Consider the following 25,210-nt stretch of genomic DNA (forward strand, 5'->3'; position numbering starts at 1 on the left):
GGACTTAATCTGCTTTTGAGGAGGAATCACTCCTTCACTGAGACGGCTTTTCCGGTCACTGCCCGAGTTAGCACGCTTATATCCAATGGGAGTCTTTCATCCTATTCCATTTAATATGAGTCTTTGTCCAACGTACTCACCCTTCCACTGACGCCCTGCGTCCACTCGGACCTCTACGGGGAAGGAGGTATGTTCAGGCTGGTGATAATGGGCCACAACCACATACGTGCCCGGGAGGGGCACATTGGGAGTGAAATTGATCTCCGTCTGGAAGGAAATAAAGGAGGAAGCTTTAGTGTCAAAAAGGTGTGGTGAAATTAAAAATGAATGTCAGGGCAGAGGGTGAACGTCTCCAACTTACAGCAGCAAGGTTCTTACCTGAGGGAATTTAAGCAGTACCCCATTGGTCTGAGGTTCAAGGATAGGGAACACCCCGCTCTGTCGTCTCCGTCTCCAATCCTCCTTCTCTTCTGGTTGGGGAGAAACAGCTGGTACGGAAGATAGCTGTCCATCACGAGCAGCATTCAAAATCAAGGCTGAGGTTGGATTGTCGAATTGCCTCAGAACGCAGTGCCGGCTGGAAGCAGTAAACAGCAACAAGATGTTGTTACTTAGAGCCCCTTGATAGTGTTTGAGGTGTTTGCCAAGTGCTATTGTTGCAGAACAATGTGGGGCCAGTGGCCAGTCAGAGGACCAAAAAACAACATAAATCTCGAATAATCCTTATTTAAATCTTGAAATCCTCTGGTTATCACACCCTATCTCATCAATGTGCAGCACTCCTGATATCACACACTATACTGTATATACACACACACGCTTCCAAGGAAGCTTTAGTTTTACAGGCTGACACTGCCTTCAGGTTGCATGTGTCCTTGTCCTAATTATACCTTATCTTGCACTTTTATTTCCAGATTTAGATACTAAATTGGTGCACAAACACGTCAAAATGTGTCCTGCTTTGTCTACTTTCCAGAGATCTTTAATATTCTGCAAAAATAAAAGTAGTATTTTAATACTTAATAGTACTTTAATAAGCTGTAAATTAGAATAGAACCACTTAAATGCAACAGCAAACATTTTAGATATGAAATGCATTTTTGTCTTTTTGTTATCAATATAAGCATACTGTGTCTTAAGCTTCTTTAAAAAAAATGTTCCTTTGCTTTTCAAGTCAATTCCCACAATTTATTTTTGTGTATTTTTTCTTCTTATTTTTTTCCATTTTAGGAAGGCTTTTTCTACACTGTTCAGGGTAAATTACATAATTACAGTCAATGACAGGACTGCACACTGACAGCTGTAAACACATGTGGAACTGTAACATTTAGGTGCAGAGTGAGAGTAAATTTAGTGTGACAGAGGGAGTAAGAGAGAGTTTGACCCTAAGTTCAGCCTCAGGTAAATGACCTTTCACAGCTGGAGGAATGTGTGCAGTCGTACCTGGAAAACAGATGTGTGTCTCCACACTCCAAAACAAACAACGCAGTACAGAGGTCTTACCTAAATTGCAGCTTACATTCATTAGTGATGATTTTTTTCCCCCCTGTATGATTAATGTTTGCAATTGGATCAAGGTGACTTGCCTGTCCTCAGTGAAGCGGCCATGAGTGGAGACACACATCACTTTGGGGTCTACATACTCCATGGAGAACTCTTCTGCAGGCACTGCATACACTTTATACTAAAGAAAGAAACAAATGTATTTCAAATAATATGCTGTCTAGATATTGAACTATTATTAATATTTTGTTGTAACATTTCCCTCACCAGCAGGAACGATGCAGTAGAAGTTTGCAGAAGAACCTCCGTCTTGTGAGAGAGCTGCAACAATGTCACCTGATTACTGCTGTCCACTGCCACACTCCGGCACAAAAAACTGTTAAAGGATTAAAGACACACAAGAGTTGAAACACATACATATTCTACAACATTCTAGCTCTAAAACTCTCAGGGCTCTATTTAATATATACGATTTATGGCGCAAGTGCATTTAGAGGGTGTCCAACTCCACTTTTGCTAGTCAGACGAAACACATTCTGGGCGCAAAGTAAGCGCAAAGGGGCAGATCGGATAGTCTGTTCATTAAACATGGTTGTGTTTTGGGCGTGACATGAACTATCACTACATATGAGCACCAATATTTAACTGAAGAGGAGGAGGAGAAGGAGGTGGTGGAGATTGAGGTGGAGGAGGAGAGCTGCATTCGTCCCTGCATATGTAAAAAAATATGATGTGCAGAGCGGCTCTGATAACATCCGAATCCAATTATACATAAAATTGTGCGCCTGCCACCCACCTAAATTAATGATTTTTACTCCCTCTGTAGGCCGTTGCTTTTTAAAGGATGTATTGTGTTAATGAGTATTTTATTTAGTGACTTAAAGATCAGAGGCTTCTTTGTGTAATTGTAAATGTTTCCATGGGTACAGTAAAGTCACTGCAGCAAAAATCGTGTGACATTTAGCAAAACTAAAAATGGTTGTTATAAGCTAACTAACTAACGAACTAAACGTTTAGCTTCTGAACTAAACGTTTAGCTTTTCCTCATGCGTAACAGGGGAAAAACAGCCAGACAGCAGCTACACTTTTAAGGCTCTGTCCACAATTTAGAGATTCTGATGTAATATTTTACTCATTAAAAATGTATTATTTCACCCATGTGCTATTAATCATTCATTTTTAATGAATGATTAATAGCATTCATTTTTATGCTCAATCAACCACAGAGCAGTGGATATTACTGCAATCTGTGAATCACTAATCTTATTATGACTAATGCGGCCTGTAAATAGCAGTAAAATACTGCGCCTCTGACTTTAGACCAGGTTTTTGTTGGTCAATGGCGTAATCGCCGTCCGCTGCCTTAAGATAGCAATGCACCAACAATGCACCTGATCCCACCTTCCTTTAAGACCAACACACCCATGGGCTAACAGATGGGTGTTGGGTGTGAAAACAAGACTGGATCCATCTGCCGCTTTGCCCCGGTTGGAAGATAGAGCCCCTTTTTGAGCAAATTGTGAAGACATAAATCAACAAAAGACTAGAGCAAGAAATGTTTAAAAAGCTGAAGCAACAAATACAGGCCTTACCTGTAGGCACAACTGTAAATGTTGGCCCTGGCTGGGATCTGGCCACCTGACTGACCACTGATGAGTATATTGACGTTCTGTACAGTGTCCATCTCGCTGGCGTACTCCAGGACAAGGACGTATGGGCCAGAACGAGGCGGGCGTAGACTGAGTTGGAGCGACTACAGAACACAAATCATACAAAGTAATTTGAGTTTATTTTAAGGACCTCCAATACAACTACTTAGGGGAAGTAAAAAAGCAGTAAAATATTATTAAGCATGTTCAAGTATTGACTAAAGATTTGGCCTTAGCTAATTGGGAAGTAGTTCCACAGTCCCAATGCCAAAAGCCCAATCACCTGCTTCTATATTTTGGACTTTGAAACAGCAGATAAGAACATGCCAAAGACCTCAGTCAATTTGATAGCTTTGTCTTCAAACCAATTCATCCTTTAACGGTACAGTATTGACACCAAACTCTGAATGCAATAGTAATCGGTTAAAACTCTATATCCAGGCCTTCTACCTGACCGCCGTTGAGAGCGATCATCTCGGGGTGATCTGGGGTGGGACGGCGCACACGATCCTGCCTTCTCCTGCGCCCAGTACGCCTGGAGAGTTTTCCTTGTGAGCCCAGTGCAGAGCTGAAGCCATCCATGGCCACATGCTTATACAGCAGACAGCTGGGAAAGAGACAAACCAGCACAGGCAGAGTCAGCAAGAATGCTTCTGGTTGACTGTGGCCAGACATTAAGGGGAAGGTTTTTCCACTGTGTTGAAAGTAAGCTGTGGTAGTAAAGCTCAAATCATCCGAATATCATAATTTATCATAGCTATAAAAAAGGAAAAAACTGTGCATTTTAAACCCCCATATTTATCATGATAGACTAGATTATGTTAGGTTAATAACTAAGCCAATAAAGTTATTTGGAAAACCTGAGCTGTGAGTCCAGTATGGAGAAAATGATGCATGGCTGTGAAACCAAAACCTACCTGTATCATGTATGAAATAACTTACTTTGTATCCATGTTTGCAGTGGATAAGTATGTGCAGGGCTGGGTGATCTTCTCCTGCAGCAAAGGTGCCTCATAGTATTCCCGGGGCAGTAGCACTAAATAGTCCTGGAGAGTGAGAGTGACAATGTGTAATTTAGTATTCATTCTATTGTACATTTGATTTTTTTTTTTCTTAACATTTTTTCATTTTAGCTTATGGATGTCTGCCTTGTGAACTCACCAGCAGAACTCCCTCTGCCCTTATGTGAATGATCCAATTCCCAGGGGTCAATGCAAAGGGCTCAGCGAAGCCCTCTCCTGGGACAGTGAGGAAGGATGGAGAGGGACTCTCAGGGAATATTACTTCCTTGCTCTGATCTGACCCTGAAGAACAGCAAGCAGAAATATGTGTAACCTTTCACGTTTCCGGGTGACGAGCAGGACATCATCAGCATAGGAAACATCACGCACAAGCTTACATATAAATGATACACAGGAAATAGGTTATTTATTGTATTTCTTCAATGATGGGTTAGATTTGATGATATGAAATGAATGAGCTGATTGGATGTCAGAGGCAGCCTCACCTGCAGTGCCTTTGTTATTGGTAGCTTTGATGCTACCTATCACGCTGGTGCTGCTCGGGTTAGTGAATCGCAGAACCACACGGAATAAATGCCTCCCATCTTTTGGGTCAACATGCACTGTTACTCTGACTTCACTCTGCAGGGATGAGAGTGACACACACAGCTGACTGCGATGGCACGGGTTTTAGTGGACTACGATGGTATAATGTTAAGAGAAAGGTTAAAAATCATGTCAGGTGGGCAGTGAACTTAAGCAAAGAGAGCAGGCTAATCAACAGACAGCAAGCAAGATGAAGAGAGGAAAGCACAGCCAGAGAAAGGCAGGCCCTTCACTTACAGTCACAGCAAGACTGAAAACCAGCTTCATCCACCACCAAGATCCTTGCTTTCACTCGTGCTCGCCCCTTTCTTTTAGGGGTTGAGTAGTGCATTAGAATATGGAAAGGGCCAGGAAAGCCAAGGGTAAGCGTGAGGATCACCTCCGGCTGAAGAGAGATATTGTTAGTTCTAAGAGAGCTTGTGTCCACAATCCCACATCTGCCCTGATATAATAGAGGTTTGGGTGCAGGAATATCAGTGCAGAGGTAAAAACAATCATGGCAACATCAGAATAGACTGAAAAATTAAGCTTATTGAAGGGACAGATAGTCCAAAAAATAGACTGGCCATACTGTCATTTTTAAGGTCACCTCTGTGTATCAAATATAAAGATATGAATATATACTAACCTGTGCCGGAGACATTACAGCATAACCTCTCCAGCTGAAATCTGGGAACTCTTGGGGGTTATAACCAAAGCGCACTGGTCTGGCATTTGGCGTGGTGCCATCCTCAACCTCAAATTTCAGGTGGTGTAGAGTGGGGAAATAGTAGCTTGGTGTTGGCCTGACAGGGGGCATGCAAATATTAATGAAAACTGTGTTCTAGTCCCAAAAGAAAAAATATTTCATTTAAAATTTTGCCTGACTCGTGAAGTATTATGACATTTAATAAGACAGCCACTTCTTACTCAGTGCATTTGCGGCCATATACATTCTTCCGACACCGACACTGTCCCGAAATCTCCTCGCATGCTATGTCAATGGAACCACCTACATCACACTGACAACCTATCAGGGAGAGTAAAAGTCATTATTTTTCATTGAAGAGTAACTTAATACCAGACCAACGACTAACTCTCTGGTTAAAAGGTTGGAGTGGGCGAAATCACACAAGGTACCCAGAAACAACGCTTACTGGTTAACCTGATAGAAATGTTTATTCATTATTCCTCATATGCTATAGTAACATAGTCAACACTAAATACTAAGCAAGTGATTGGTTAATTTGGTTAAGGACGCCTTACCTTGACAGCCAAAATATTCTTTTTTCTGCAGCAGGAAGTATCCATCCTTACAGGTCTCACATGCAACTCCACATGCGTTAGGCTTACAGTAACACTGTCCACTTTTCTAAACAAACAGACAATCAGGAAGAAAAAAAAAATGTTACACATCGTGGCTGAGCCAATCAGTCAAAACTCACAATATGATAACTACCTCATATGAATCACAATTTGATTAATGGATGTGTATCAGTCACTGCAGGTAATAATAAAATACTCACCTGTTCACACTCTCCAACACCACTAAGGGTCCCTTTCACATCACACCGACACTCTGGTATGAGAAAAAGACAGAGCGAGAGGGGATAGGCCGTGAAAGCATAAAGGATGTTCTACAGTGAATAGACCCTGATTATAGGATTTTGTCACTTTCATGGGTGAAGCACGAAAGGACAAAACCCCACAATCTTCAGAGATCTGCACATCAAAGGTCCAGAGGAGATTTACTGCCACGGCTTGCTTTCAACGCAGTGAAAAAATGTCCCCTTAATGTCCGGGCACAGTCAACTAGAAGCATACTTAGGATATTAAAAGCCCCCCCCCCCTTCTTGTGTCTTCAGGCAGTGAGGTAGTGACAACATTCTTGTTCTGAAACATTAGACAGGTATCTGGACAAAGCCTGACGCTATTCCTGTTCCAGCTGGATAATGGGAGCCACCTTTTTCTTCCCTAAATCAAGCATTTTCAGAAGATTAGGATTATTTTGTGGGGGTGGATTAGTCCTGTGGCACTGTATTAAATGTGCCACTGGTACTCATTACTGCAAAGTCACAGCATGAAAACGTGCAGGTTTGTTTGCAGCTCCACACTCAAAGCTGTTCACAGGAATTTGCCTTTATTTATGTGTTATTCCTCAGCTCCCCTCTGAGGGACAGGAAAACCGATCCTGACTTGCTGACAGGGGTATGTTGCCATATCCACTGGATAAGAAGGGCCAAGACCCATATCAGTGTCTTGTCAGATTGCTACTTGTGAATTAATACAGCGGGAAAAAATGGGATCAGTGATCAGAACTAATACTCTTGGAGAGGGAAAACGGACAGGGGCACTTGTGGCTGACAGGAGGTCAACAAAGTTTTTTCGTTTTTTTTCTTACACCTTTAACAAAATTAAGTCAATGATTGTTTTTCCATTCTAGATTAGATTTTCAGTGACTCACCTGTACAACCACGAGAGTTGTCTACCAGATTCCAGTAGAGGGGTTTACACCTGTCACACAGGGTTCCCTCTACGTTTGCTAGGCAGCGGCAGGAGCCCTGAAACAACAGATAGGTAAGAATAAGGATTGTTGAAACTATTAGCTACTGTTGAAAGCCAGGTTATATTTGTTCAAATCTGACTGATTGAAATCAGTCGCAAGTGCCTACATATTGTACTGCAGTGCCAGTTTTCTTTCCTTCAAATGTAGGATATGTTCCAAAATGGAGCGGGAAGCGACCATTCAGAAACTCATTATTGTTTTTCTACCTCTTTGTAATGGAAGGAAGTCTCTTTTCCTTTATTTTAATTGCATTTACATTTCAGGGAAAAACACTTCCTTGTATAATCTGCTGGAAGAAGTTTTAGCAGCACAGCTGTGTTATCAGTAACACAAGTTTGAGGCAATTTAAATCCACACCCACAGGGCCCAGCGCTGGAATTTAGACTTTGAACATTTCTGTCATCACAGCTAATAAAAAACATGATCAATGTTGAGCTTTGTTGGACAAAAATTCAAGTTTATTGTGAGTGACATACCGTGTAAGGATCAGAGGCCTCAGTTCCTGCCAGGTTACACGCACTGACGGGGGCTGGAAGCACAAAATTAATCCACAACAAAGTGATAAACAAACAAGAGAAAATCAGAAAATTGTATTGTTATTTTCTGCAGCGGACTATCAAACATGGCTCAAAGGTAGTCAAATCTAAGTAATTATGACTCCTGCCACGTCCAATATTACTGGTCTAACTGTTGCTCCCAGTATGACTTCACTAGGTAGGATGGTTCCTGTTGTGGTTACCTGAACACTGGGGGAACCTGAGTCCAGAGGCACAACGGTCACACTGCTGGCCCACCACCCCTGGGAGACAGAGACACTGGCCTGACAGTGGGTTGCATATGCTGCCGTATGAACCTTCCTGTGAACACTGGCAGACTGGGAACAGGAAACAAGTTGATGTTAGAACTTGAGAAGTAAGACTGTAGAGTTATCATCATTAGGGTTATGTGAATCTGGTACGACAAAAGGGTTTAAAATGAATCCTGATTTCCTTCAGCGATTCCCAGTTGTCCAAGTTGTCTATTCTTGGGAATATGATTCCCTAGAAGGAAGAAGCCCATCTATTTCTCATGCTCCAGCTCTCTCTGTGAAATGCTGTGTCATGCAGGAAACATTAATACATGAATGTGGATGACAATATAGGAATTTACAGGCTACTGTGGGAGAATGGGCATGTTTACTCGACAGAGTCATGAGAAGAGGCCACAGTAAGCCCAGTGAAACCAGCTGCAGCATCACGTTTTTTTCCACCAGCACTCAAATGCATCCAGTTGGTTTGTCTGTCGTATTGTTACACTGGTGGGCATAGAGGGATCAATGCCACTCACCGGCACAGTCTGGGTATCCATAGAAGCCTGGTGCACATTCGTCACACTCCTGACCCACAAAGTTGGGAAAACAAAAACACTGGCCACTTGGACTGCACACACTGTCGGCCACACCTGCCCCATCGCAGACACACTCTGCAGGAAGAGAAGAAGGGCAGTGAACTGCTGCTTTTGCAAATTTGCACAGTTGGACACTCCTTATTACTCATTAGAGTCAAAATAAGTAGTCATCATTCATTTAATCTGTATAGAACTAAGGGTTCCTTAAAATCGACACAAAGTAACAGTTAAGAGCCACTGGAGCCGCCAGGTTCAAGTGTCAAGTCGTTATATTTAGAACATAAATATGGCAGCAAACAACTAGATAGATAAATGTAGGTATGTATGTATTTTCTATGTCACTGTGTGGGTGTTGTAATCTGAGTTTCTCTGTTGTTTGTTGTGGTATAGACGGTCCAGCCACATGTGCATGTTAGTGCATTTGGTCGTGAAAAAATGTTGCTATGTCACATATTGGGGTGAGAGCCTTGTGGAGGCAAACTAAGCCTGCTTTTTTTTCAGTATTTCAAGTATAGCACCTTTAAAATGGTCAAAAACTTAGCTGTGCTTGAAGTACATTTGATCCAGAAGTGCAAGCAAACCCGTACTGTTTAACTGTCTGCAATAAGTCCAAATTATGGCTACTGGCCCCATTTCCTTTTCTGGCATGTTGTCTTGGTAGACAACTACATTGTAACAACTCTATTTCAACACTGAATGGCACTCATCGGCATGGTGATTCTTTCTCACCCTGGCAGTTTGGGAAGGAGTGGTATCCTGGTTGACAGCGGTCACATCGCTCCCCATCCACACCCTGACGGCACAGGCAGCGGCCTGAAGCATCACACACCCCGTACGCTGTCCCTCTGTAGTCACATATACACTCTATGTACACATTAGAAATGGTTTGACGTCACAAATAATGGAAAGAAAAGGGCACAAGCCCTGAGGTATCCCTGCAGAAATGAAATCCTAACTAATAGAAATTCAAATGAGTAACCCCGTTGAACTCTGATGCCTAAATAAGCCTTAGCTCTTTCTTTGGTCTGGCTGAATAACAGGGAATGACAAAAACTTCCATCAGTTTAACTATTCTCAAATTGTGGCACACAGTGGTACAGCTACACTGGCACCCACGTCTTGCCAAGCCTCCCCTGGTATTGGTACGTGAATAGACTTGGCACTGAGACAGGGCAGCCAGCAGAGAGACTGCCACAGTGTTATTTGCCCCTAAACAGCTCCAAAACACTGAAATCAGCTTTTTTCAAAGGCTGCTGTTAGAATTCCTTCTCACTCATCTCACAGGATGAAAAACACGGTCCTCAGACAAGTTAAAGGAAAGTTATTGTTTGCTTTCATTTTCTGATAAATGATAAAACAAAGCTAAAGGTTTTTGTTTGAATAGAAATGCTATACTACTAAAAATGTGGTTCCCAGCTTGAAGGAAACCAGAAAAGGGAATTTAGAAACAGGGGCCATAACTAATAATAGACTGGTTAGTTCTCACAGTCCCAACTGACTACTGCTATCCGGAGAGGACACTCAACATAAATCCCCACTGACAGACATGATCATTTAAGTCCATCAGAGTGTTTTGCTCGACAATTGCAAAAAATCTGCTGTCACTGAGCAACAGATTTACTCATTCTGACAATATATCATACAAGTATTTCAACCCAATCATAATATACTACCAGTTCTGTTTTCATAAGGCCTACACACATAATCTGACCTTTAGCCATGCCTATATACTATATGTACATTAAGCCTTTCTTCACTGACCCCTGACAAATGTTCTTAAGACTCTGAGGTACCTTATATGGTCTTCCAAAGCCCTATTTTAACAACCTTTGCTTAATGCGACCTGTAAAAACAGCTCTTAAAGAGGACATAGTTTCAGACTTTTTTTTCTTTTTTAGGTACAGTAAATGTAAATGAGAAGAAGCAATAAAATATGTTGACATAGCATAGCTGTGTAAATATCTCTATAGTAGCATGATGTATGAGATAATCACACTCACGCTGACAGCTGGGTGAGCCGAAATAACCTGAAGGACAAGCGGTAGGCCCTACACAGAGAGGAAGTAAAAAGGCCGGAAAAATAAAGAGGAACAGTGATGGAATTTTAAATGATTGTTTAAAGACATTTGTCAAGCTTAATTGGGATACAAGGCACTGTAAAATCTTGTTGATTGACCTTACCGACAAAGGGTCCTGCAGGTGATTTAGTGGTCGTCTGGTATACAGGATATCCTGATGGCAAAGGAAAGGCATGAAAGGAAAACTGTAATCAAGTCAAACCCCATATGTCAACTTCATTTATCTTAGTAGGGATTTGCTTTTTATAAAATATCTTACATTTACATATGCTAAGCTATCCATCTAGCATTAACATACAGATGAAAGCGTAAGCTGATATCAATCATCTTATCTAACTTTTGGCAACAAAGCAAATTAAGTGTCAAGCTATTTCTTTTAACATTGTGATGTCTTTATGTAAGGCACACACATACAAGTTGTAGAAGTTCCATACAGAGACACATAACAGCAGAAAAGAATCTCCTGAAACCCAGGCAGTCTCCTAATGACTGTGTCAGCATGTTTAGACTAGTCCTTCAGTAACAGCCTGGAGAAGAGGGAGCCAGTTTTAATAATAACTTCTAGTAATAAATCTATATATTGCTCATAAAACGTCAAGTTTGAATTCATCAGTCGGCAATTAATTTCACGTTTATATGGCATAAGAAACAATACACCTGGGGCATACTGTATTTGTTGCTTTTTCGTGTACTATGACTGCAAAAACAAGCATGACCATTTTAGATGATACCACAGGTCAATCACAATTGTTAACTGTGAACAGTATAATTAGGATTAAATGAAAATAAATGTGAATCCTCACGTGGATAGGATGCCTCTCGATGACCCATCATGTTAACTAGTTGAAGTAATTCTAGTTAAGGTTTTAAAAGATAAATGCCCCCTCAGAGAAAACAAGTGACTGTCGGTAAGATGTTTGTTCAACTTCCAGGAACACAGAAGCTGAGTGCTGTAAAAAAAAAGTTCAATCAGAGACCTTAAAAATGTCAGTCAAAGACAGGAAAAAGGAATCAAAATCAATTAAAAAAGAAGAAAGACTGGGTGGCTTATCTCTACACCCTGGCAGAGTCTGTAGTCAGATTAGAATGAGATAAGATGAGGATACTTTCAGCACCTGTCAAATATCTGACTGTATTTGTTTTGCATGTGGAACAGTTAGTCAATACTGGCAGCATTAAAGACATATCTCTTTGAGGGTATAATAAAAACCAGTTCAAAAAAAGTTGTATTCTCCCCTTAAGGGGAAACCGACAGACTGAAACTAAAAAAAAATGGTGAACAGGAAACTGACCCCAGCCATCGAAGAGTGGGTTCAGTTTCATCTGACTGTGTTTAAACTGACACACTGAGCACCCAAACAGAGACGTATCATTTTATAAAATGGTAATGGTTTTTTGTGCTGTAAAGAAGGTAAACCGGGTCTGCAGTATGTGAAAAAAGAGAAAGAAACTTACGAATGCACTGAGGGTAGTAATAGTATCCGTCAGCACAGCGGTCACAGTTTTCTCCAGCAAATTGTGGTTTGCAGATGCATCTTCCAGAGCCCATCTCACAGCCGGCTGTAGTTCTTTCATCACACCTGCAGGCTGGAAGGGTACGCATGTTTAATTAGTATTTACCGATAAATGTGCAAACATGTCTACAGATGCATCAATGAACACAGACATCCATACACATAAACACAGCACAGAATAAATGGTTGTACGCTTACAGTACAAAACATGAAATATCAGTAACAAGTACAGAAAGCATTCTGAACCATCCATCATCTCAAAATCAGAGCCAAAACGAACACATTCTTGTGATAGGCTGACTTAATTGAGTTTGTGGATTTTATGATTTACTTCTCAAAGTGCTCGGGGCAACCAGTTTAATTCCTCTACTCTTTAGTATCCAAACACAACTGGCAGCTATTTTTATGGCGAGGAACAGCCATGGACCATTAAAGTAATGTAAACAAGAGCAGAGCTTAGTTTAGCAATAATACAAGCAGTGGAGCCAGTGGCACTTGTGCAATGGTGCCATTTGTGTCTGTCTGATGCCTCTCTGTGAATATAACACTGTTTTTGCTTCCCTTGTTCGTCAAACATACGGCAGGTAGAATACCTACATGGTGAGACATTATTCAGTTCTCAACATATCTAAAGCTGTAGCCTTGAAATTTGACATTTGGAAAAGTTCAACCCTAAGTTATATTTCTATAAAATGCTCTCATTGCAAAGATTTGATTGGAACTGGTATCTAAAGAATCTATACTCTCGTTTGTTTAAAGGTATATTATGTTGTATTATCCTTGAAAATAATGTATAGACTAATACAAAAGTAATCCCCCTGGTGGTGTTTGTATCTGCAGAGACCCTGCCCTCTGCCTGTATTTCTCAATTCTTCTTATTTTGCTGTATGTGGGATGTTCATTAAAGAGCCTTTGGGCCCCATGTGGATGTCTGACCCTCAGCCAAGGTCCGCAGGGTGAGCACTGAACAGCCTATTCTCCGTTCTCATTCCCAACTGCCGCTTTTTCACACTTCTCACCCTCAGCTTTTCATACCGTGTGTGTGTGTGTGTGTGTGTGTGTGTGTGTGTGTGTGTGTGTGTGTGTGTGTTTTGGAATGTAACCACCGAGAAACAATCAGCAAATAGCGATCTAGAATCTGCTGTCCTCACTGATGCTGCTTCCTCTCTTCACCCTCTAGCTCATTTGACCACAGCTGCTCTCTCTCTCTCTTCATGTTATACCATATGTTTGTATGTGAATATACAATTGGAAACTAGGCATTTCAATGTTTCACTAAATCAAGAGGACAAACAGAAAATGTAACTCACGTATGCATCCAGTGGGAGACTCGGCAGGTACTCCATGAGGTCTGTAGAAACCTTCAAGGCATCGCTCACAGTTCACTCCAGCAGTGTTGTGCTAAGGAAGAACACACAAATAATGTGTGAGCCATAACTCCTACATTGTTGAAGGCTCAGAACAGAATGATGTGCACAAGAGTCCTCTTTGTAAAGTTGAATCTCTTATTTAAAATGCACATCGACGCATTTTACGGGACACAATGCTTTTATACTGTATAGTCTCTGCATCTGTATCATATTTCAGAAGGATATCATATTAACTCGCACTCAATACTACTTTATTTTGATGAAAGAACTGACACAAAATCAATTTCTTGGAGTGGTAAGAGCAAATGGGAAAGTTTGTTGCGGCCTCACAAACCCAAAATGGTGAAGTATCAGATGACTACTATATAAAGACACACACAGACAACATGGTATTTTTCTTCATTTTTTTTTTATATACCCTCCTCCTCCCCTACAACCACACACATGCACACACAAGGATTAGTTTAGACTTGACATGCATTTCATACCTGGCAGTTGATGCACACTCCTCCTCCGTCGTATCTTCCGAAGGTGTCTAAACTTGCTCCCCTCCTTTCCACCTCTGGGTCGTAATAACAGTCAATGGCATGGGAGAAACACTGGCAGGCTGAGGAGGAAACCCCCAAGAAAGACAGACAGACACACACACACACAAACACAAACACACACACACACACACACACTTTTATTTTATATGCCTCAGTAAATTACCTCTGACTCCCCTGTCTATATTTAAGCACATTAAGCTACTTATTCCCCAAAAAGGAGTTTTAAGTCTGCCTGTTAAGTCTAAAGAGAAACTATGAATCCCAAATTAAACAAGAAATCCCCTGTGTCTTGTTAATGTTTATGAATGGTTTAGGTGCATTTCCACTGCATGAGTGTACTGATTAGAGCCTTCTTATTTCTCTCTCGTGTGGCTGCTTCAAGGTAATTTTTCATGAAGTCTACACAGTCCAAAGCAATTATATTCCAGCTGACACAGGCTCTGCTGGCTGACTGGATGGCTCGCTGATAAGCTGGCATGGGGGACTCTCTGGCCGGCTGGCGCGGGACTGGCTAGCCAGCTGACTAGCTGGCTAAGCTGACAAATAAAGCTGTTATCCCGGAGCTAGTTGTGTACTGTGCTTTTCATCATACATACCATATGAGGAATGCCGTCTCAACTCTTAACTGAGGCTCTCTACAATACCATAACAGGGCATTCACAACAGGGCTCGAATATCAGAGGCAGGAGGACACTTCAGTCCATCCTGGGGGTCGTAATTCAAGGAGCCAGCATGAAGGGAGTAGCAGATTGTAGTTTTGTTTACACATTGAATGAACCACTGTACATGGACACTTACGATGACACTCATTGGGGCTGTCAACAGCTGCGGCACGCCACGGCTTCTGGTTAAAGCCTGGGCAGCAGCGGTCACACGACTCACCGCAGGTGTTGTGTTGGCATTCACACTGGAGTCTACAGACAAGAGATGAGACACCTGTATTTAATGATGCTCAGATTTTTCAGAACATTCTTTAAATCTAAATATATTGATTTTTTAACCCACTTGGGGGCAGCAGAACAAGCTTTACAGAACAACAGACATATTATTTAGGTGTTATGGCAGCTGTCTATTCTAACAGCAGCCACAACAACATAAGCATTTAAGGAGTCATATTTCAGACAAAGTGATGGATGCAAGTCCAGCATTCATTTTTAGCTCTGTTTTTTTTCTCCACTACAGTTGAACGATTTTGAAAATCTATTTAAACTGGAACATGTCTATAACTTTCATACTGCCATACTTGATGATGATGTTTTATTCATGTTGGGCCAAACAGCACCCCTGTGATATAATCCCAATATATCTGTCGTGAGCTATTGCTTAATTGATCCATTGATAATATGAACAATAACAATATTGAGCCAATGGGAGCATTCATTTAAAATGCCCAAGTTGCCCGTAAACAATAAAACAGAACGAATGAATGTTGTGGATGAATGTTGTTTTTCTGTTTAGCTGTTAAGAAGACAGAGGGTAACAGTGATTCAAAGCAGCACGTTATCACACATCTTGCCCTTTTACCAACTATTTACAACGTCACAGGCAGTAAACACAGTTGCTAAAATGATGTGCTGCCCTTTACAATGGTGATATCAATGTACAAACATATGAGGTAGTTGTCCTTCTTCAGAAACAATTCGCTATCACTCAAATCACTGGATCTAGCAGCATCTCTGTAGCCTTTGTCATCTGAGTACAATGTTTATACACAAGGGGCCCATAGTACAGAAAGACTATTCAGCTCTGTTAATGAATAAACACATTAAATGGATTTACTGGTTGAAGTTATACTTCAAAGTTAACTTTTGAGTTGTTTTTTAGGATCCGTTACAGCTTACAATTCATTTAATTATTAAAAAATGCTTTAACCGGAGCTTTCCACACAAATAAATCAAAAAAGTATCATTTCAAATATGTATAGAGTTGCTTTACTAACCTGTTTCGGTTGTCCTGGTTACGGCCCCCACCACAAATCTGTGCATGCCCATGACAAACGCAGCGCCCACCGATGCTGATGTCTTTGATACTATAGTAATACTGTCAACAAATAGGGAAAATGTTATCACTAGCTGCCATTCAAAGTAATAGCTCTGTTATCTGCTTTGCTTGGCAGCAGAAGTTAGTCACATATTATGACTAGTACAAACATAGACCATGATCCATGAGCTAAGGCTAGCTTTATGGGGTGAATCAGTTCATTATAAAAAAAAAAAAAGAGGTAAGATAAGAATCAACAACTGACATCACTGATTTATTCTCGGCATTGCACATCGAAGACAAAGCTCTTTTGGGCATGAACCCTGAGCATTACATGTCTGGAATTACTTGTTCAAGAGATTTACTTTATACAGTTTCACTAAAGCTATCTTACAGGATATCTTAAGTAACTATTCAAACATAAAACATTAAACACATACTTGAGCGTCATCATGCTGACGCTGCAGTTATGTTCTCCTGCTGTAAGGAAAAGTGCCATATTTTGCACCTGCAGCCTTATGGAACTGTTCAAGCCAGACCTAGCTGTCTCTACCAAAGGAACTACCAATGATGAATGGTCAGAGAGATCTCGCATTAGGCCCTGACAAGGATGAATGTGTGAGCAGGTCAGTGTGTTTGTGTCAGCAAAAAGGAAGCTGGCGTGTAGGTGGTGCAAAGTTGTAAATGTGACTTGCCCAAATGGGAAACAGGAGTCTGCTAGCATGACACCTTTGTGTGAGGTCGTACAGTATGTGCCTTACCCTGCGGGTGACGGTGGGATCTCTCTGGGCCTTGGAGATTAGGTGGCCCAGCAGGGTGCTGGTGCGGAGGAAGCGCAGGCGGATGTTGGTGGCCTTTGTGAAGTCTCGCAGCACCGGCGAGTAGGTGAAGTTTTTGGACCCTGGCCGACCATTGACCAGAGACACCACAATCTGGACAACACAAATGTATTTATTTCATAATATGGATTTTGATGCTGCATTAAATATAACAATTTTGGTTGAGTTTTTACCTCTCCGTTCTCCAAAGGGACAATCCGTGAGTATTCTGTGGTACAGATCTGGTCATCATCGTGTACTATACGGGCATTGGGCTGCTTTCCAAACTTTTCAATACACTCACGCTTTGAATCTGTCCCGACCAAAAAAAAATATTTTGAATTTTAACCTCACACCCCATATTAGTTTTAAATTTGAATATAAAGATAACAATAATATCAAATGCACAACTTCTGTAAAGCTCTCTTTTGCCAATGAACATAACACATCACACATAATCAACTCCTAGTTGTTGGGTTCAAGTACCAAAATACCTTGTTTTTACAAATCAAGTAAAATTCAGAGGGTAGTGAACAAGCATCATACATGGATTTATCTGGATTTTAAATATGAAAATAAGTAAAACATGTCTATGTGACATGTTTTTTTGTACTATTGTTACTGATATATTGTCAGACAATTATATGATTGACATCTACTAACAGCCTTCAAAACATTCATTATTCATCAAAACTAAGTGAATAAATCATAAGAGTTGTTTAAAATGTGGAGTATGTGCATGAACATGGACAAGGAAAAACTTTGAAATGATGAGTCACATTGGTGTCTGTTGGCTATCTGTGTGCACAGGTGCCTTTCTAGATATTAGATATCGTAGCTTTAGATATGACGACTGAGCAAATCGAGAACATGTATTCAGGCATGAAGCTCAGGTAATTGGAAAATTGCATGTAATATAATTGCCTAGTATTAAGTTTGGAACTAACTGCATGCCACCACTTGCCACTTTCAACCCAAAATCTAACCGCAAAGCATAAAAGTTTTAAGCCTGATATTTATCCTGGAATTCATTCAAAGTTATAATTTTCTGTTGTAACTATTTCCTCTTTTCTTCACACACACACACACACACACACACACACACACACACACACACACACACACACACACACACACACACACACAGACACACACACACACACACACACACACACACACACACACACACACACACAGACACACACACACACACACACACACACACACACACACACACACACACACACACACACTTCCTGTCTTAAGCAGGCTAATCAGTGTGGCAGGAAACAAATTTGAATCCGTCTCCACAATGGGTCTTTTTCAGAGCAGGCATTTTGACTTGTCTTTGCAGGAATGACGGGTACTGTAAATAATAACGTTGACAATCATGGCTGCAGTCCATTCAGCAGTGCCAGCCTGGTACATGATGATTCTCTGGCATGGCTTAGTGGGCCATTGTTAGCTACACCTGTGTATTTCCTTACATAAACTCTAAATATTTGCATAAATGCCTGTTTATGATTTAACACCTGATTATTACAAATATGATACATGATTGTTTTTGTGTGTTTTTGACTTGTTAATTAGTGGTTGCTGCTGTTTTTTTCACTTTCCAACTCTTTCTGTGTATTCCGTCACACATATCTGAAGAGAAAACCTGCTGCCAAAAGCTTTCGACAAGTGGAGATCTCTATGGAATTGTGCAGTTGATGATTAGCAGATATTTATTAACAACAATATGTTTTACTTAAAAAAAAAAATAGACAAGCATGCATTTCAGATTGTTTATCCCCAAAGCAATTTCAGTAAAATAATAAATAATGATGACCTGGACAAATGAGAATATTCACAGGCTTCATATTGTTTAGTTAGTTAGTTAGTTCAGATAGTTTTACATACAAATCACTGACATATGGGGGACTGGCAGGTTATATGTGTATGCAACTTTAACTTTTGATTTTCTGATTTCCAGAGGGAAATTCAATTTTGATGTTTCAACGTTTGATTCGTAACGAGGCAATGTGTGCACAAAGCGTTCCATTTTCTTTAATTGTTTTTGTTTTTTAGAATAAAAACTACATTGCAAAAATATAATCACGTGGGAACTTACGTGCAAAATACTGCCAGGGTGTAAAGGTTCTCCCGTGGTCTATAGAGCGTTCCAGCACCCAGAGGTCAGGTCGAGGTGAATTAGCAAACTTGAGAAGGATATATGCCACATGGAAGAGCTAAAAAACAAGAACACAAAGAGCAGGGTAAATAAAGAGCAACCACTGCTCTGAACGGATTTTGGCATTATGTTGTAGTTTCAAGTAAGGCCCCAGTCTTGGCTGGCAGCTCTAACAATACTCCTATTTCCTTTCATGTGAAAACTGGAGCACAACATCAGCTTTGTTGTTGAATATCTGCAAACGATCACCACACAGCTAATGACTTTAATGAGTATTGAGCAATCACACTGAATCGAGGCCAGGGCCTCCTGCTTTGGGCTTCTATTCTTGTATCTTGACTTGCGCAGTATCTGTGTGGCCATACAGCAAAATACAAACAATTCACCCAGATTTGTCAGCGTGGAGTCAATAAAAGCGCTGCAGGTGCAGTCAGGTTAGTGAAAAGACATCAGCTGAGCCCACATGATTCATGTCTGTTCTCTGTTCTCTCTATCTTCACCTTTCATCAGAATATACAGTCCATACAAGGGTATAAAATGAAGCCAATGATTGTTTCTGCCAACACTGAGGTTTCAATCAAGCTCAGAGCAGTATGTTTCCTTTGCAGATCATCAACATCCTCATCAAGCCCTGAAAGCGGGTGACTTCAGCTTGATTGAACATTGTGCAATGGAAACGTAATTTGTGATTGTCAAAGCTCCTTTTGTCATAGTATGGCATGGACTTGGCATGGCTTGGAATGTAAACCCTGTGACACCAACCTGCACGTGACACCTTCAGCGTGAACAAAATTCCTCACCTACACCTGAACACCACACCCCTTTCTTGTTTCTGTGAGGCTAAAACACAGTGCATCTCCATGCAATTTCAATGCTGGCTTGAATCCTGAAGCAATATTTAACATGTTTAAAATCAGAACCCTGTAGACATACGTATTTGCTTAACCTATGGTACCTGCCCTCGGGATTGAAGTGATGAATGAAAACTGTGCCTAGAATATTGTGTGCTATTGAATTAAAAGACATATCTGCAGACTGTCTTCTCTTTGAGAAGGATGAAGGCAGGCCCACACTCGTCAAGCATCCGTCAGAGCCTTGATGAAAACCCCAGCGGGCATTTGAAACATTCAGGCTTTCTCTCATTGCTTGAGGCAAGGAGCTATGCTAAAACTCATATCAAAGCAAAGTAAAGAGTCATGGACTGTGTCAAAAAAGATCCACAATTATCATAATGGGTTTCTCCCCCCAACCCTAAAAATATAATGGCCTAAAGTGCAAGTAGCTCTTGGGTTGATGGATTGTGGGAGAGCTAAGAGGTCAGCTGGGGAACAGTCCTGGCCTTTTTCTCTGAATACTGTCAACAATCTCTAATGATAAAAAAAAAAGTATTGGGTTGCAAAAAGCCTCTTTGACTGTCCTTTAATGGCTGTTGTTAATCACTGTTGTCAATGAGCAAAACAGCCCATCTGTAAGTAAATAAGTGAGTAAATATAATAGCTTAGAACATCTCTTTCTGACCTCAACTATGAATGGGGTGTATCTTGAAATTAATCAGAAAACACTTCCACCCACATGTTACAGGATGTTTAAAAAAAAGGGTTAGGGCGCACAAAAACAAAACGTGGGCTGTCATCCAGCTAAAAACAGAAGCAATATGCCAGTTCTGCTGAGGAACAGGAGGAAGTTTAGTTCACACAGGCTGTGATGACGTCAAGGGAGGGTCGGGGACAAGGGAGGCAGGAGAGCCAGTTTGGGGGGAGGGTAAAAAGGGTAGGGGTGGCAAGAGACGTGCTGGCTGGCATGCGGACCCATCTCAGATTCCAAACATAGCGCCACATTCCCCTTCCCTCCTAATGCCCCCAAAGCAGAGCACGCCACTGCTTTCAGGAACCTGTCACAGACAGCAATGCAAAGCAGTGCAAATCTTCTCCCACTTGTTATGGGTACATAAAGATGGTAACTAATACAAGAGATTCTCCTGTTTCCCAAGAAGAATAACAATGTCCTTAATCATCCACAAAACAATTGTGTTGCAGTTCTCTCCAGTGTTTGCTGGGGATTTGTGGGGTTGGCTAGTGGCACATTTGCATTAGTCTGCATGTCATTCAACCAACATGTCTCAGATAAAGTTGTCATAATACCAGAATTTAAAACTTCCATACAATACTAGTATATTTTGTAATAACATCCTGCAGAGGGTTTAGTTTTGGTATAAAATAAATGACACTAAATATATACCAACACACATTTTTCATTTTTATGGCTCTTTTATATAATAATAATAATAATAATAATAATAATAATAATAATAATAATAGTGCAGCTGGAGATTAATAGGAAATGGGTGAGAGAGAGAGGGAGCGACATGCAGCAAAGGCCTGCAGGTTGAAGTCAGCATGGACTTTCAGCCTCTGTATATATGTTTTCTTCCCCTGTTGTTTTATCTGTCCAGCCACGGGTTAAAAATCTGATTGTAGATCTGCTTTTTTGTTTTAGATACTATTGGATGTGTATGTGAATATGTGAATGATATCCTATTGTTTTTAAATATGTGGTATTGAAAAGTACTGAAAGTATTGAAGTATCGATTCTTTTGATGAGCATAGTTTCAGTGCTGGTAAATAGAGCTGGATATCATTTGTAAAACTGGTTCCGATATGATTACTACAAATCAGACAAACGCATTTCATGCCAACCTTCGGTACTTAATGGACATTATACTTAGTTCTAAAACATACTGATGTTTGGTACCTTAGCCCACAGGTGAGGAACCAATGCTGATATTGTTGAGTGTTTTGTCCACTGTGCATACTTCGAAAAAAAATTATTTATTTATTGTATTGTTTCATTGTTTTGTATTTAAACTTAATTTCATCAGAAAAGACAATCTAGCCACTTTTCTTAAATGTGATCTAGAGAGTAACATAAACCTAATGCAGCCAACCTTACTTAATTCTCATCTAGCCTGACTGCGGCGTTGCCATTCAAAATGGTATCTAACACTGACTTGATGCCAGTAACTGAGTAATGGTGAGAAGAATCTTCCGGAAACGAACCTAGTGAGAAACAGACAGCATGATCTTGGAAAACAGGGCCTGTCCTGGCACGGCTTTGCTTCATTTCAGGCCTGTCTTTCCAACTGTGTGCTGCCAGTCTAAACAGCCACTCTTGAAATATGTCCAGCAACTACGTATTGTTTGCAGGAAGCATGAAATATTGTGTTGGCATGCTAAGCGCACCAACGCAGGAATCCAGTTGCGTACAAAGACATGAAACAGATTGACAAGCTTGTGGCAAATACACTTGGAATAACACTTGAGCAGAGCCATCCTCTGCCCCTCCCTGTATCTGCAGCCTCAGGATTTAGACAAGAGTGTCATGCCAGGAGGTTTAGTGTAGGAGGCTGTGGGCGGGTGTCAAAAAGGTCAGGGGTTGAGCTATGACAGGTATTGACTGTTTGACACCTACCCTTTCTGCCTCCTCTCACCCCATCTCAAATTCCTGACCTTGACCCCCTGTAATAGTGTCACATATACAAGCCATAAAGTATCAAGACCTCCTCTAACCTTCTAATTAACACAACAGGTCAACACAGCCAACCAAGTCCCTCATGACCAAACACCATTTTAACAATAGCATATTAACATTTTCCCTTTCTCAGTACACTTGTTGCAGTGTGTAAATGCATTTTGACAAAACACACAATCACATTCCTAAACATGTTTATTCCTGATCCAGTGGGTGTTTGTGTGTGTGCTATAATTTCTGGATTATTGACCTCTGACTGTTAATGCATAATTTGTGTGTGACAGCTCAAAAGTGACAAATATGTACCCCTTATAGTAATATTAACAATCAACTATATTCATATAACATCTTACCTAACATAAAATGTAGCTCAAAGTGGCTTACAAAATCAAATCAACAACACAGGTATTAAAACAAAAAGCACAGAGTGACAAACGATACAAAGTCATAAAAGGTTACAAAAAGATCAAATATGATAATGCAAGTAATAAAAACAAGTTAATAATGAAAAGAAACAAACTATTTGAATACACAAAAGCCATGAAATCGTAAATGTGCACCCTTAACTGCAGCAGCCCTGCTTCACTTCACACATGCCTGCACTTCAGGTAATAGATGCTCTGGAGCACTGGAGCAGTGTTTCATACTCAAAGAAAGATAAAAAAAAAAAAAGGCCTGCTTGCGTGACTCTGCCAATTTTTCCTGCCACGTGGATTTCTTCTATTGTAATCTCTTTGTGTTAATAAAATGAAGTGTAATGTACAATGCACTGGTTAGGAATTTGTCACAGACTTCTCAATCATAATCTACTGTTGGGGCACTGTTGGCCTAAAGGTTAGTGAAGTGAAATGGTGACCAGGTTGGTTCAAACCTGAGCATAAATCTGGGTGAGGAAAGTAAAAGCTTTCAGGTGTGAAAGTGTTACAGTTACACATGTCATGTTCCTGAAAAAGAAAGCGTTGCTCTCTGAGAACCTGTCCTGTAAAATAAAAGCACTGTTCAAGAAGTATGTGCTTTTTCAAGAAGTGACATTCTATCATTATATTTATATTTTATTCATATTAGCACTGTTATTTCTCAACAGTAAAGATAATAATCTCGGACATCAGTGTCAAAACCATAAATATGTGCAATGCTTGCAACAGCGATGTGGGGAATTATAATATAAAGATTGTTATTATCTTGATTCATTATAGCATTGCAGATACATCTGTGTAATTTGTTCAAATTATTCATTAGACATGTTTTAAGTGCAATTAGATTCTAGTTGTGGTGGTAACTGACTGGGGGAGACAGTTAGCCACAGTAGCAGCTCAAGTTCAGACAGCGCAAAACCACAGCACTAGTGTCAGACCCCCCAGCTCAGGTTAGACCTCCAGCCTGCTGTGACCCCCGGTGCTGCAATTTGTGTAGACTGTATTTAAGTTGTTATAGCCAACAAATAACTTGATCTCCAGGCCCTGTGACTTCCTCCCCCGCAAAATAGTCTCACTCGCATGTTAGCCTAGCTTGTTAGCCTTCACTACCATCACTAGCTTGGAAGCTTCAAGACAACTTTGTTTAGCCCATTTTTGGATTAGCTGGGAGCAGGCAGAGTCACGATACTACCAAGATGGCAACAGCTGGAACTACCAGGAGCTGCACACTTTGAGCTTCATTTTAACTCTTTGAAAACCTATGGGTGACGTCACGAAGACTATGTTCATTATTTGTACAGTCTATGGTGCTACTGTGTGAAGATGACATGTGTAGACACTAAACTTTATATCTAATCGTATCTGATGTTAGACAGGCAGGAGATACTGTATGAGCTGGCAAACCAACATCAATAAGTACATTTTCAGCAAGTGCAGTCAAGAAGCAGATATTGAATATCCTTATCCCGAAATTCCAACCAAAGGCCACCGCAGGGCCAAGAGGAATAAATCTACAGTGAGTTTAGAATCCTGACTGATAGAAGCCATCTGAGTGAGCTCCTGAGAGTCAGTCTGATGTGAGATCAGAGGAATGCAATTCAAAAGGATAGGAGACATCACCTTCTGTTGGAGTGGATCAGCCCTGTCAGACAGAGCATACTGCAGCCCAGTGGGGTGGAGCAGCTGGTCTGCAGTTAGTAACAATGAAATGTTCAACTATTTGTCTGTGTGCAACAGGTGGGCGGTAGAGGGGGAGAAGGGTAGTCTGGTGTATTTTCCTCTGTCTCCATGACAGAATTAGTTATATGGTGACAAAGAAATGTTTGTCCGAAAGACAACTGTAGGCATAACAGAATACGTACAGTACAGTATATGCAAGTTTCTACTTGTTAGCAATTTTCACGTTGTAAAAGCCTGAGGTGCAGCTGCTCAAGAATTGTCTGTTTGATTTTCTGCATTGAACAGTACGTTTGCCTATTTATGAAATGTCATTACGACCTTAAGAAATCATGCAGAGTTCAAAATAGGCTGTAACAGTAGTTTGGGGGAATTTTACTGTTTTTCCCAATTTCGCTGATTCAGAAACTAGTTATTG

The 25,210-nt window shown here is 40.7% G+C and overlaps 1 protein-coding gene across 4 annotated transcripts in view; it reads right to left on the minus strand.

Annotated features, from left to right (window-relative positions):
• The window catches only part of LOC310958008 (laminin subunit alpha-3-like), a 54,384-nt gene that overhangs the window by 23,289 nt on the left and 5,885 nt on the right, over window positions 1-25,210 (minus strand). For 3 of the 4 annotated variants that reach the window (XM_083928787.1, XM_083928789.1, XM_083928790.1), the window contains exons 3-30: window positions 19,112-19,229; window positions 17,193-17,311; window positions 16,942-17,112; window positions 16,140-16,240; window positions 14,999-15,114; window positions 14,141-14,259; window positions 13,593-13,683; window positions 12,224-12,355; window positions 10,872-10,922; window positions 10,691-10,738; window positions 9,420-9,554; window positions 8,631-8,765; window positions 8,044-8,178; window positions 7,781-7,833; window positions 7,203-7,299; window positions 6,265-6,317; window positions 6,005-6,110; window positions 5,669-5,768; window positions 5,388-5,544; window positions 4,660-4,795; window positions 4,314-4,456; window positions 4,095-4,198; window positions 3,603-3,759; window positions 3,096-3,256; window positions 1,771-1,879; window positions 1,587-1,684; window positions 379-577; window positions 141-267 (exon numbers count right to left, since the gene is read on the minus strand). In XM_083928787.1, coding sequence (XP_083784913.1) covers window positions 141-267; window positions 379-577; window positions 1,587-1,684; window positions 1,771-1,879; window positions 3,096-3,256; window positions 3,603-3,759; window positions 4,095-4,198; window positions 4,314-4,456; window positions 4,660-4,795; window positions 5,388-5,544; window positions 5,669-5,768; window positions 6,005-6,110; window positions 6,265-6,317; window positions 7,203-7,299; window positions 7,781-7,833; window positions 8,044-8,178; window positions 8,631-8,765; window positions 9,420-9,554; window positions 10,691-10,738; window positions 10,872-10,922; window positions 12,224-12,355; window positions 13,593-13,683; window positions 14,141-14,259; window positions 14,999-15,114; window positions 16,140-16,240; window positions 16,942-17,112; window positions 17,193-17,311; window positions 19,112-19,229 — 3,271 coding nt within the window. The remainder of the gene's footprint in view (window positions 1-140; window positions 268-378; window positions 578-1,586; window positions 1,685-1,770; window positions 1,880-3,095; window positions 3,257-3,602; window positions 3,760-4,094; window positions 4,199-4,313; window positions 4,457-4,659; window positions 4,796-5,387; window positions 5,545-5,668; window positions 5,769-6,004; window positions 6,111-6,264; window positions 6,318-7,202; window positions 7,300-7,780; window positions 7,834-8,043; window positions 8,179-8,630; window positions 8,766-9,419; window positions 9,555-10,690; window positions 10,739-10,871; window positions 10,923-12,223; window positions 12,356-13,592; window positions 13,684-14,140; window positions 14,260-14,998; window positions 15,115-16,139; window positions 16,241-16,941; window positions 17,113-17,192; window positions 17,312-19,111; window positions 19,230-25,210) is intronic. The other variant, XM_083928788.1, reaches the window with a different exon arrangement.

Source organism: Echiichthys vipera, assembly GCF_963691815.1.
Source record: "Echiichthys vipera genome assembly, chromosome: 15".
NCBI lineage: Eukaryota > Metazoa > Chordata > Actinopteri > Perciformes > Trachinidae > Echiichthys > Echiichthys vipera.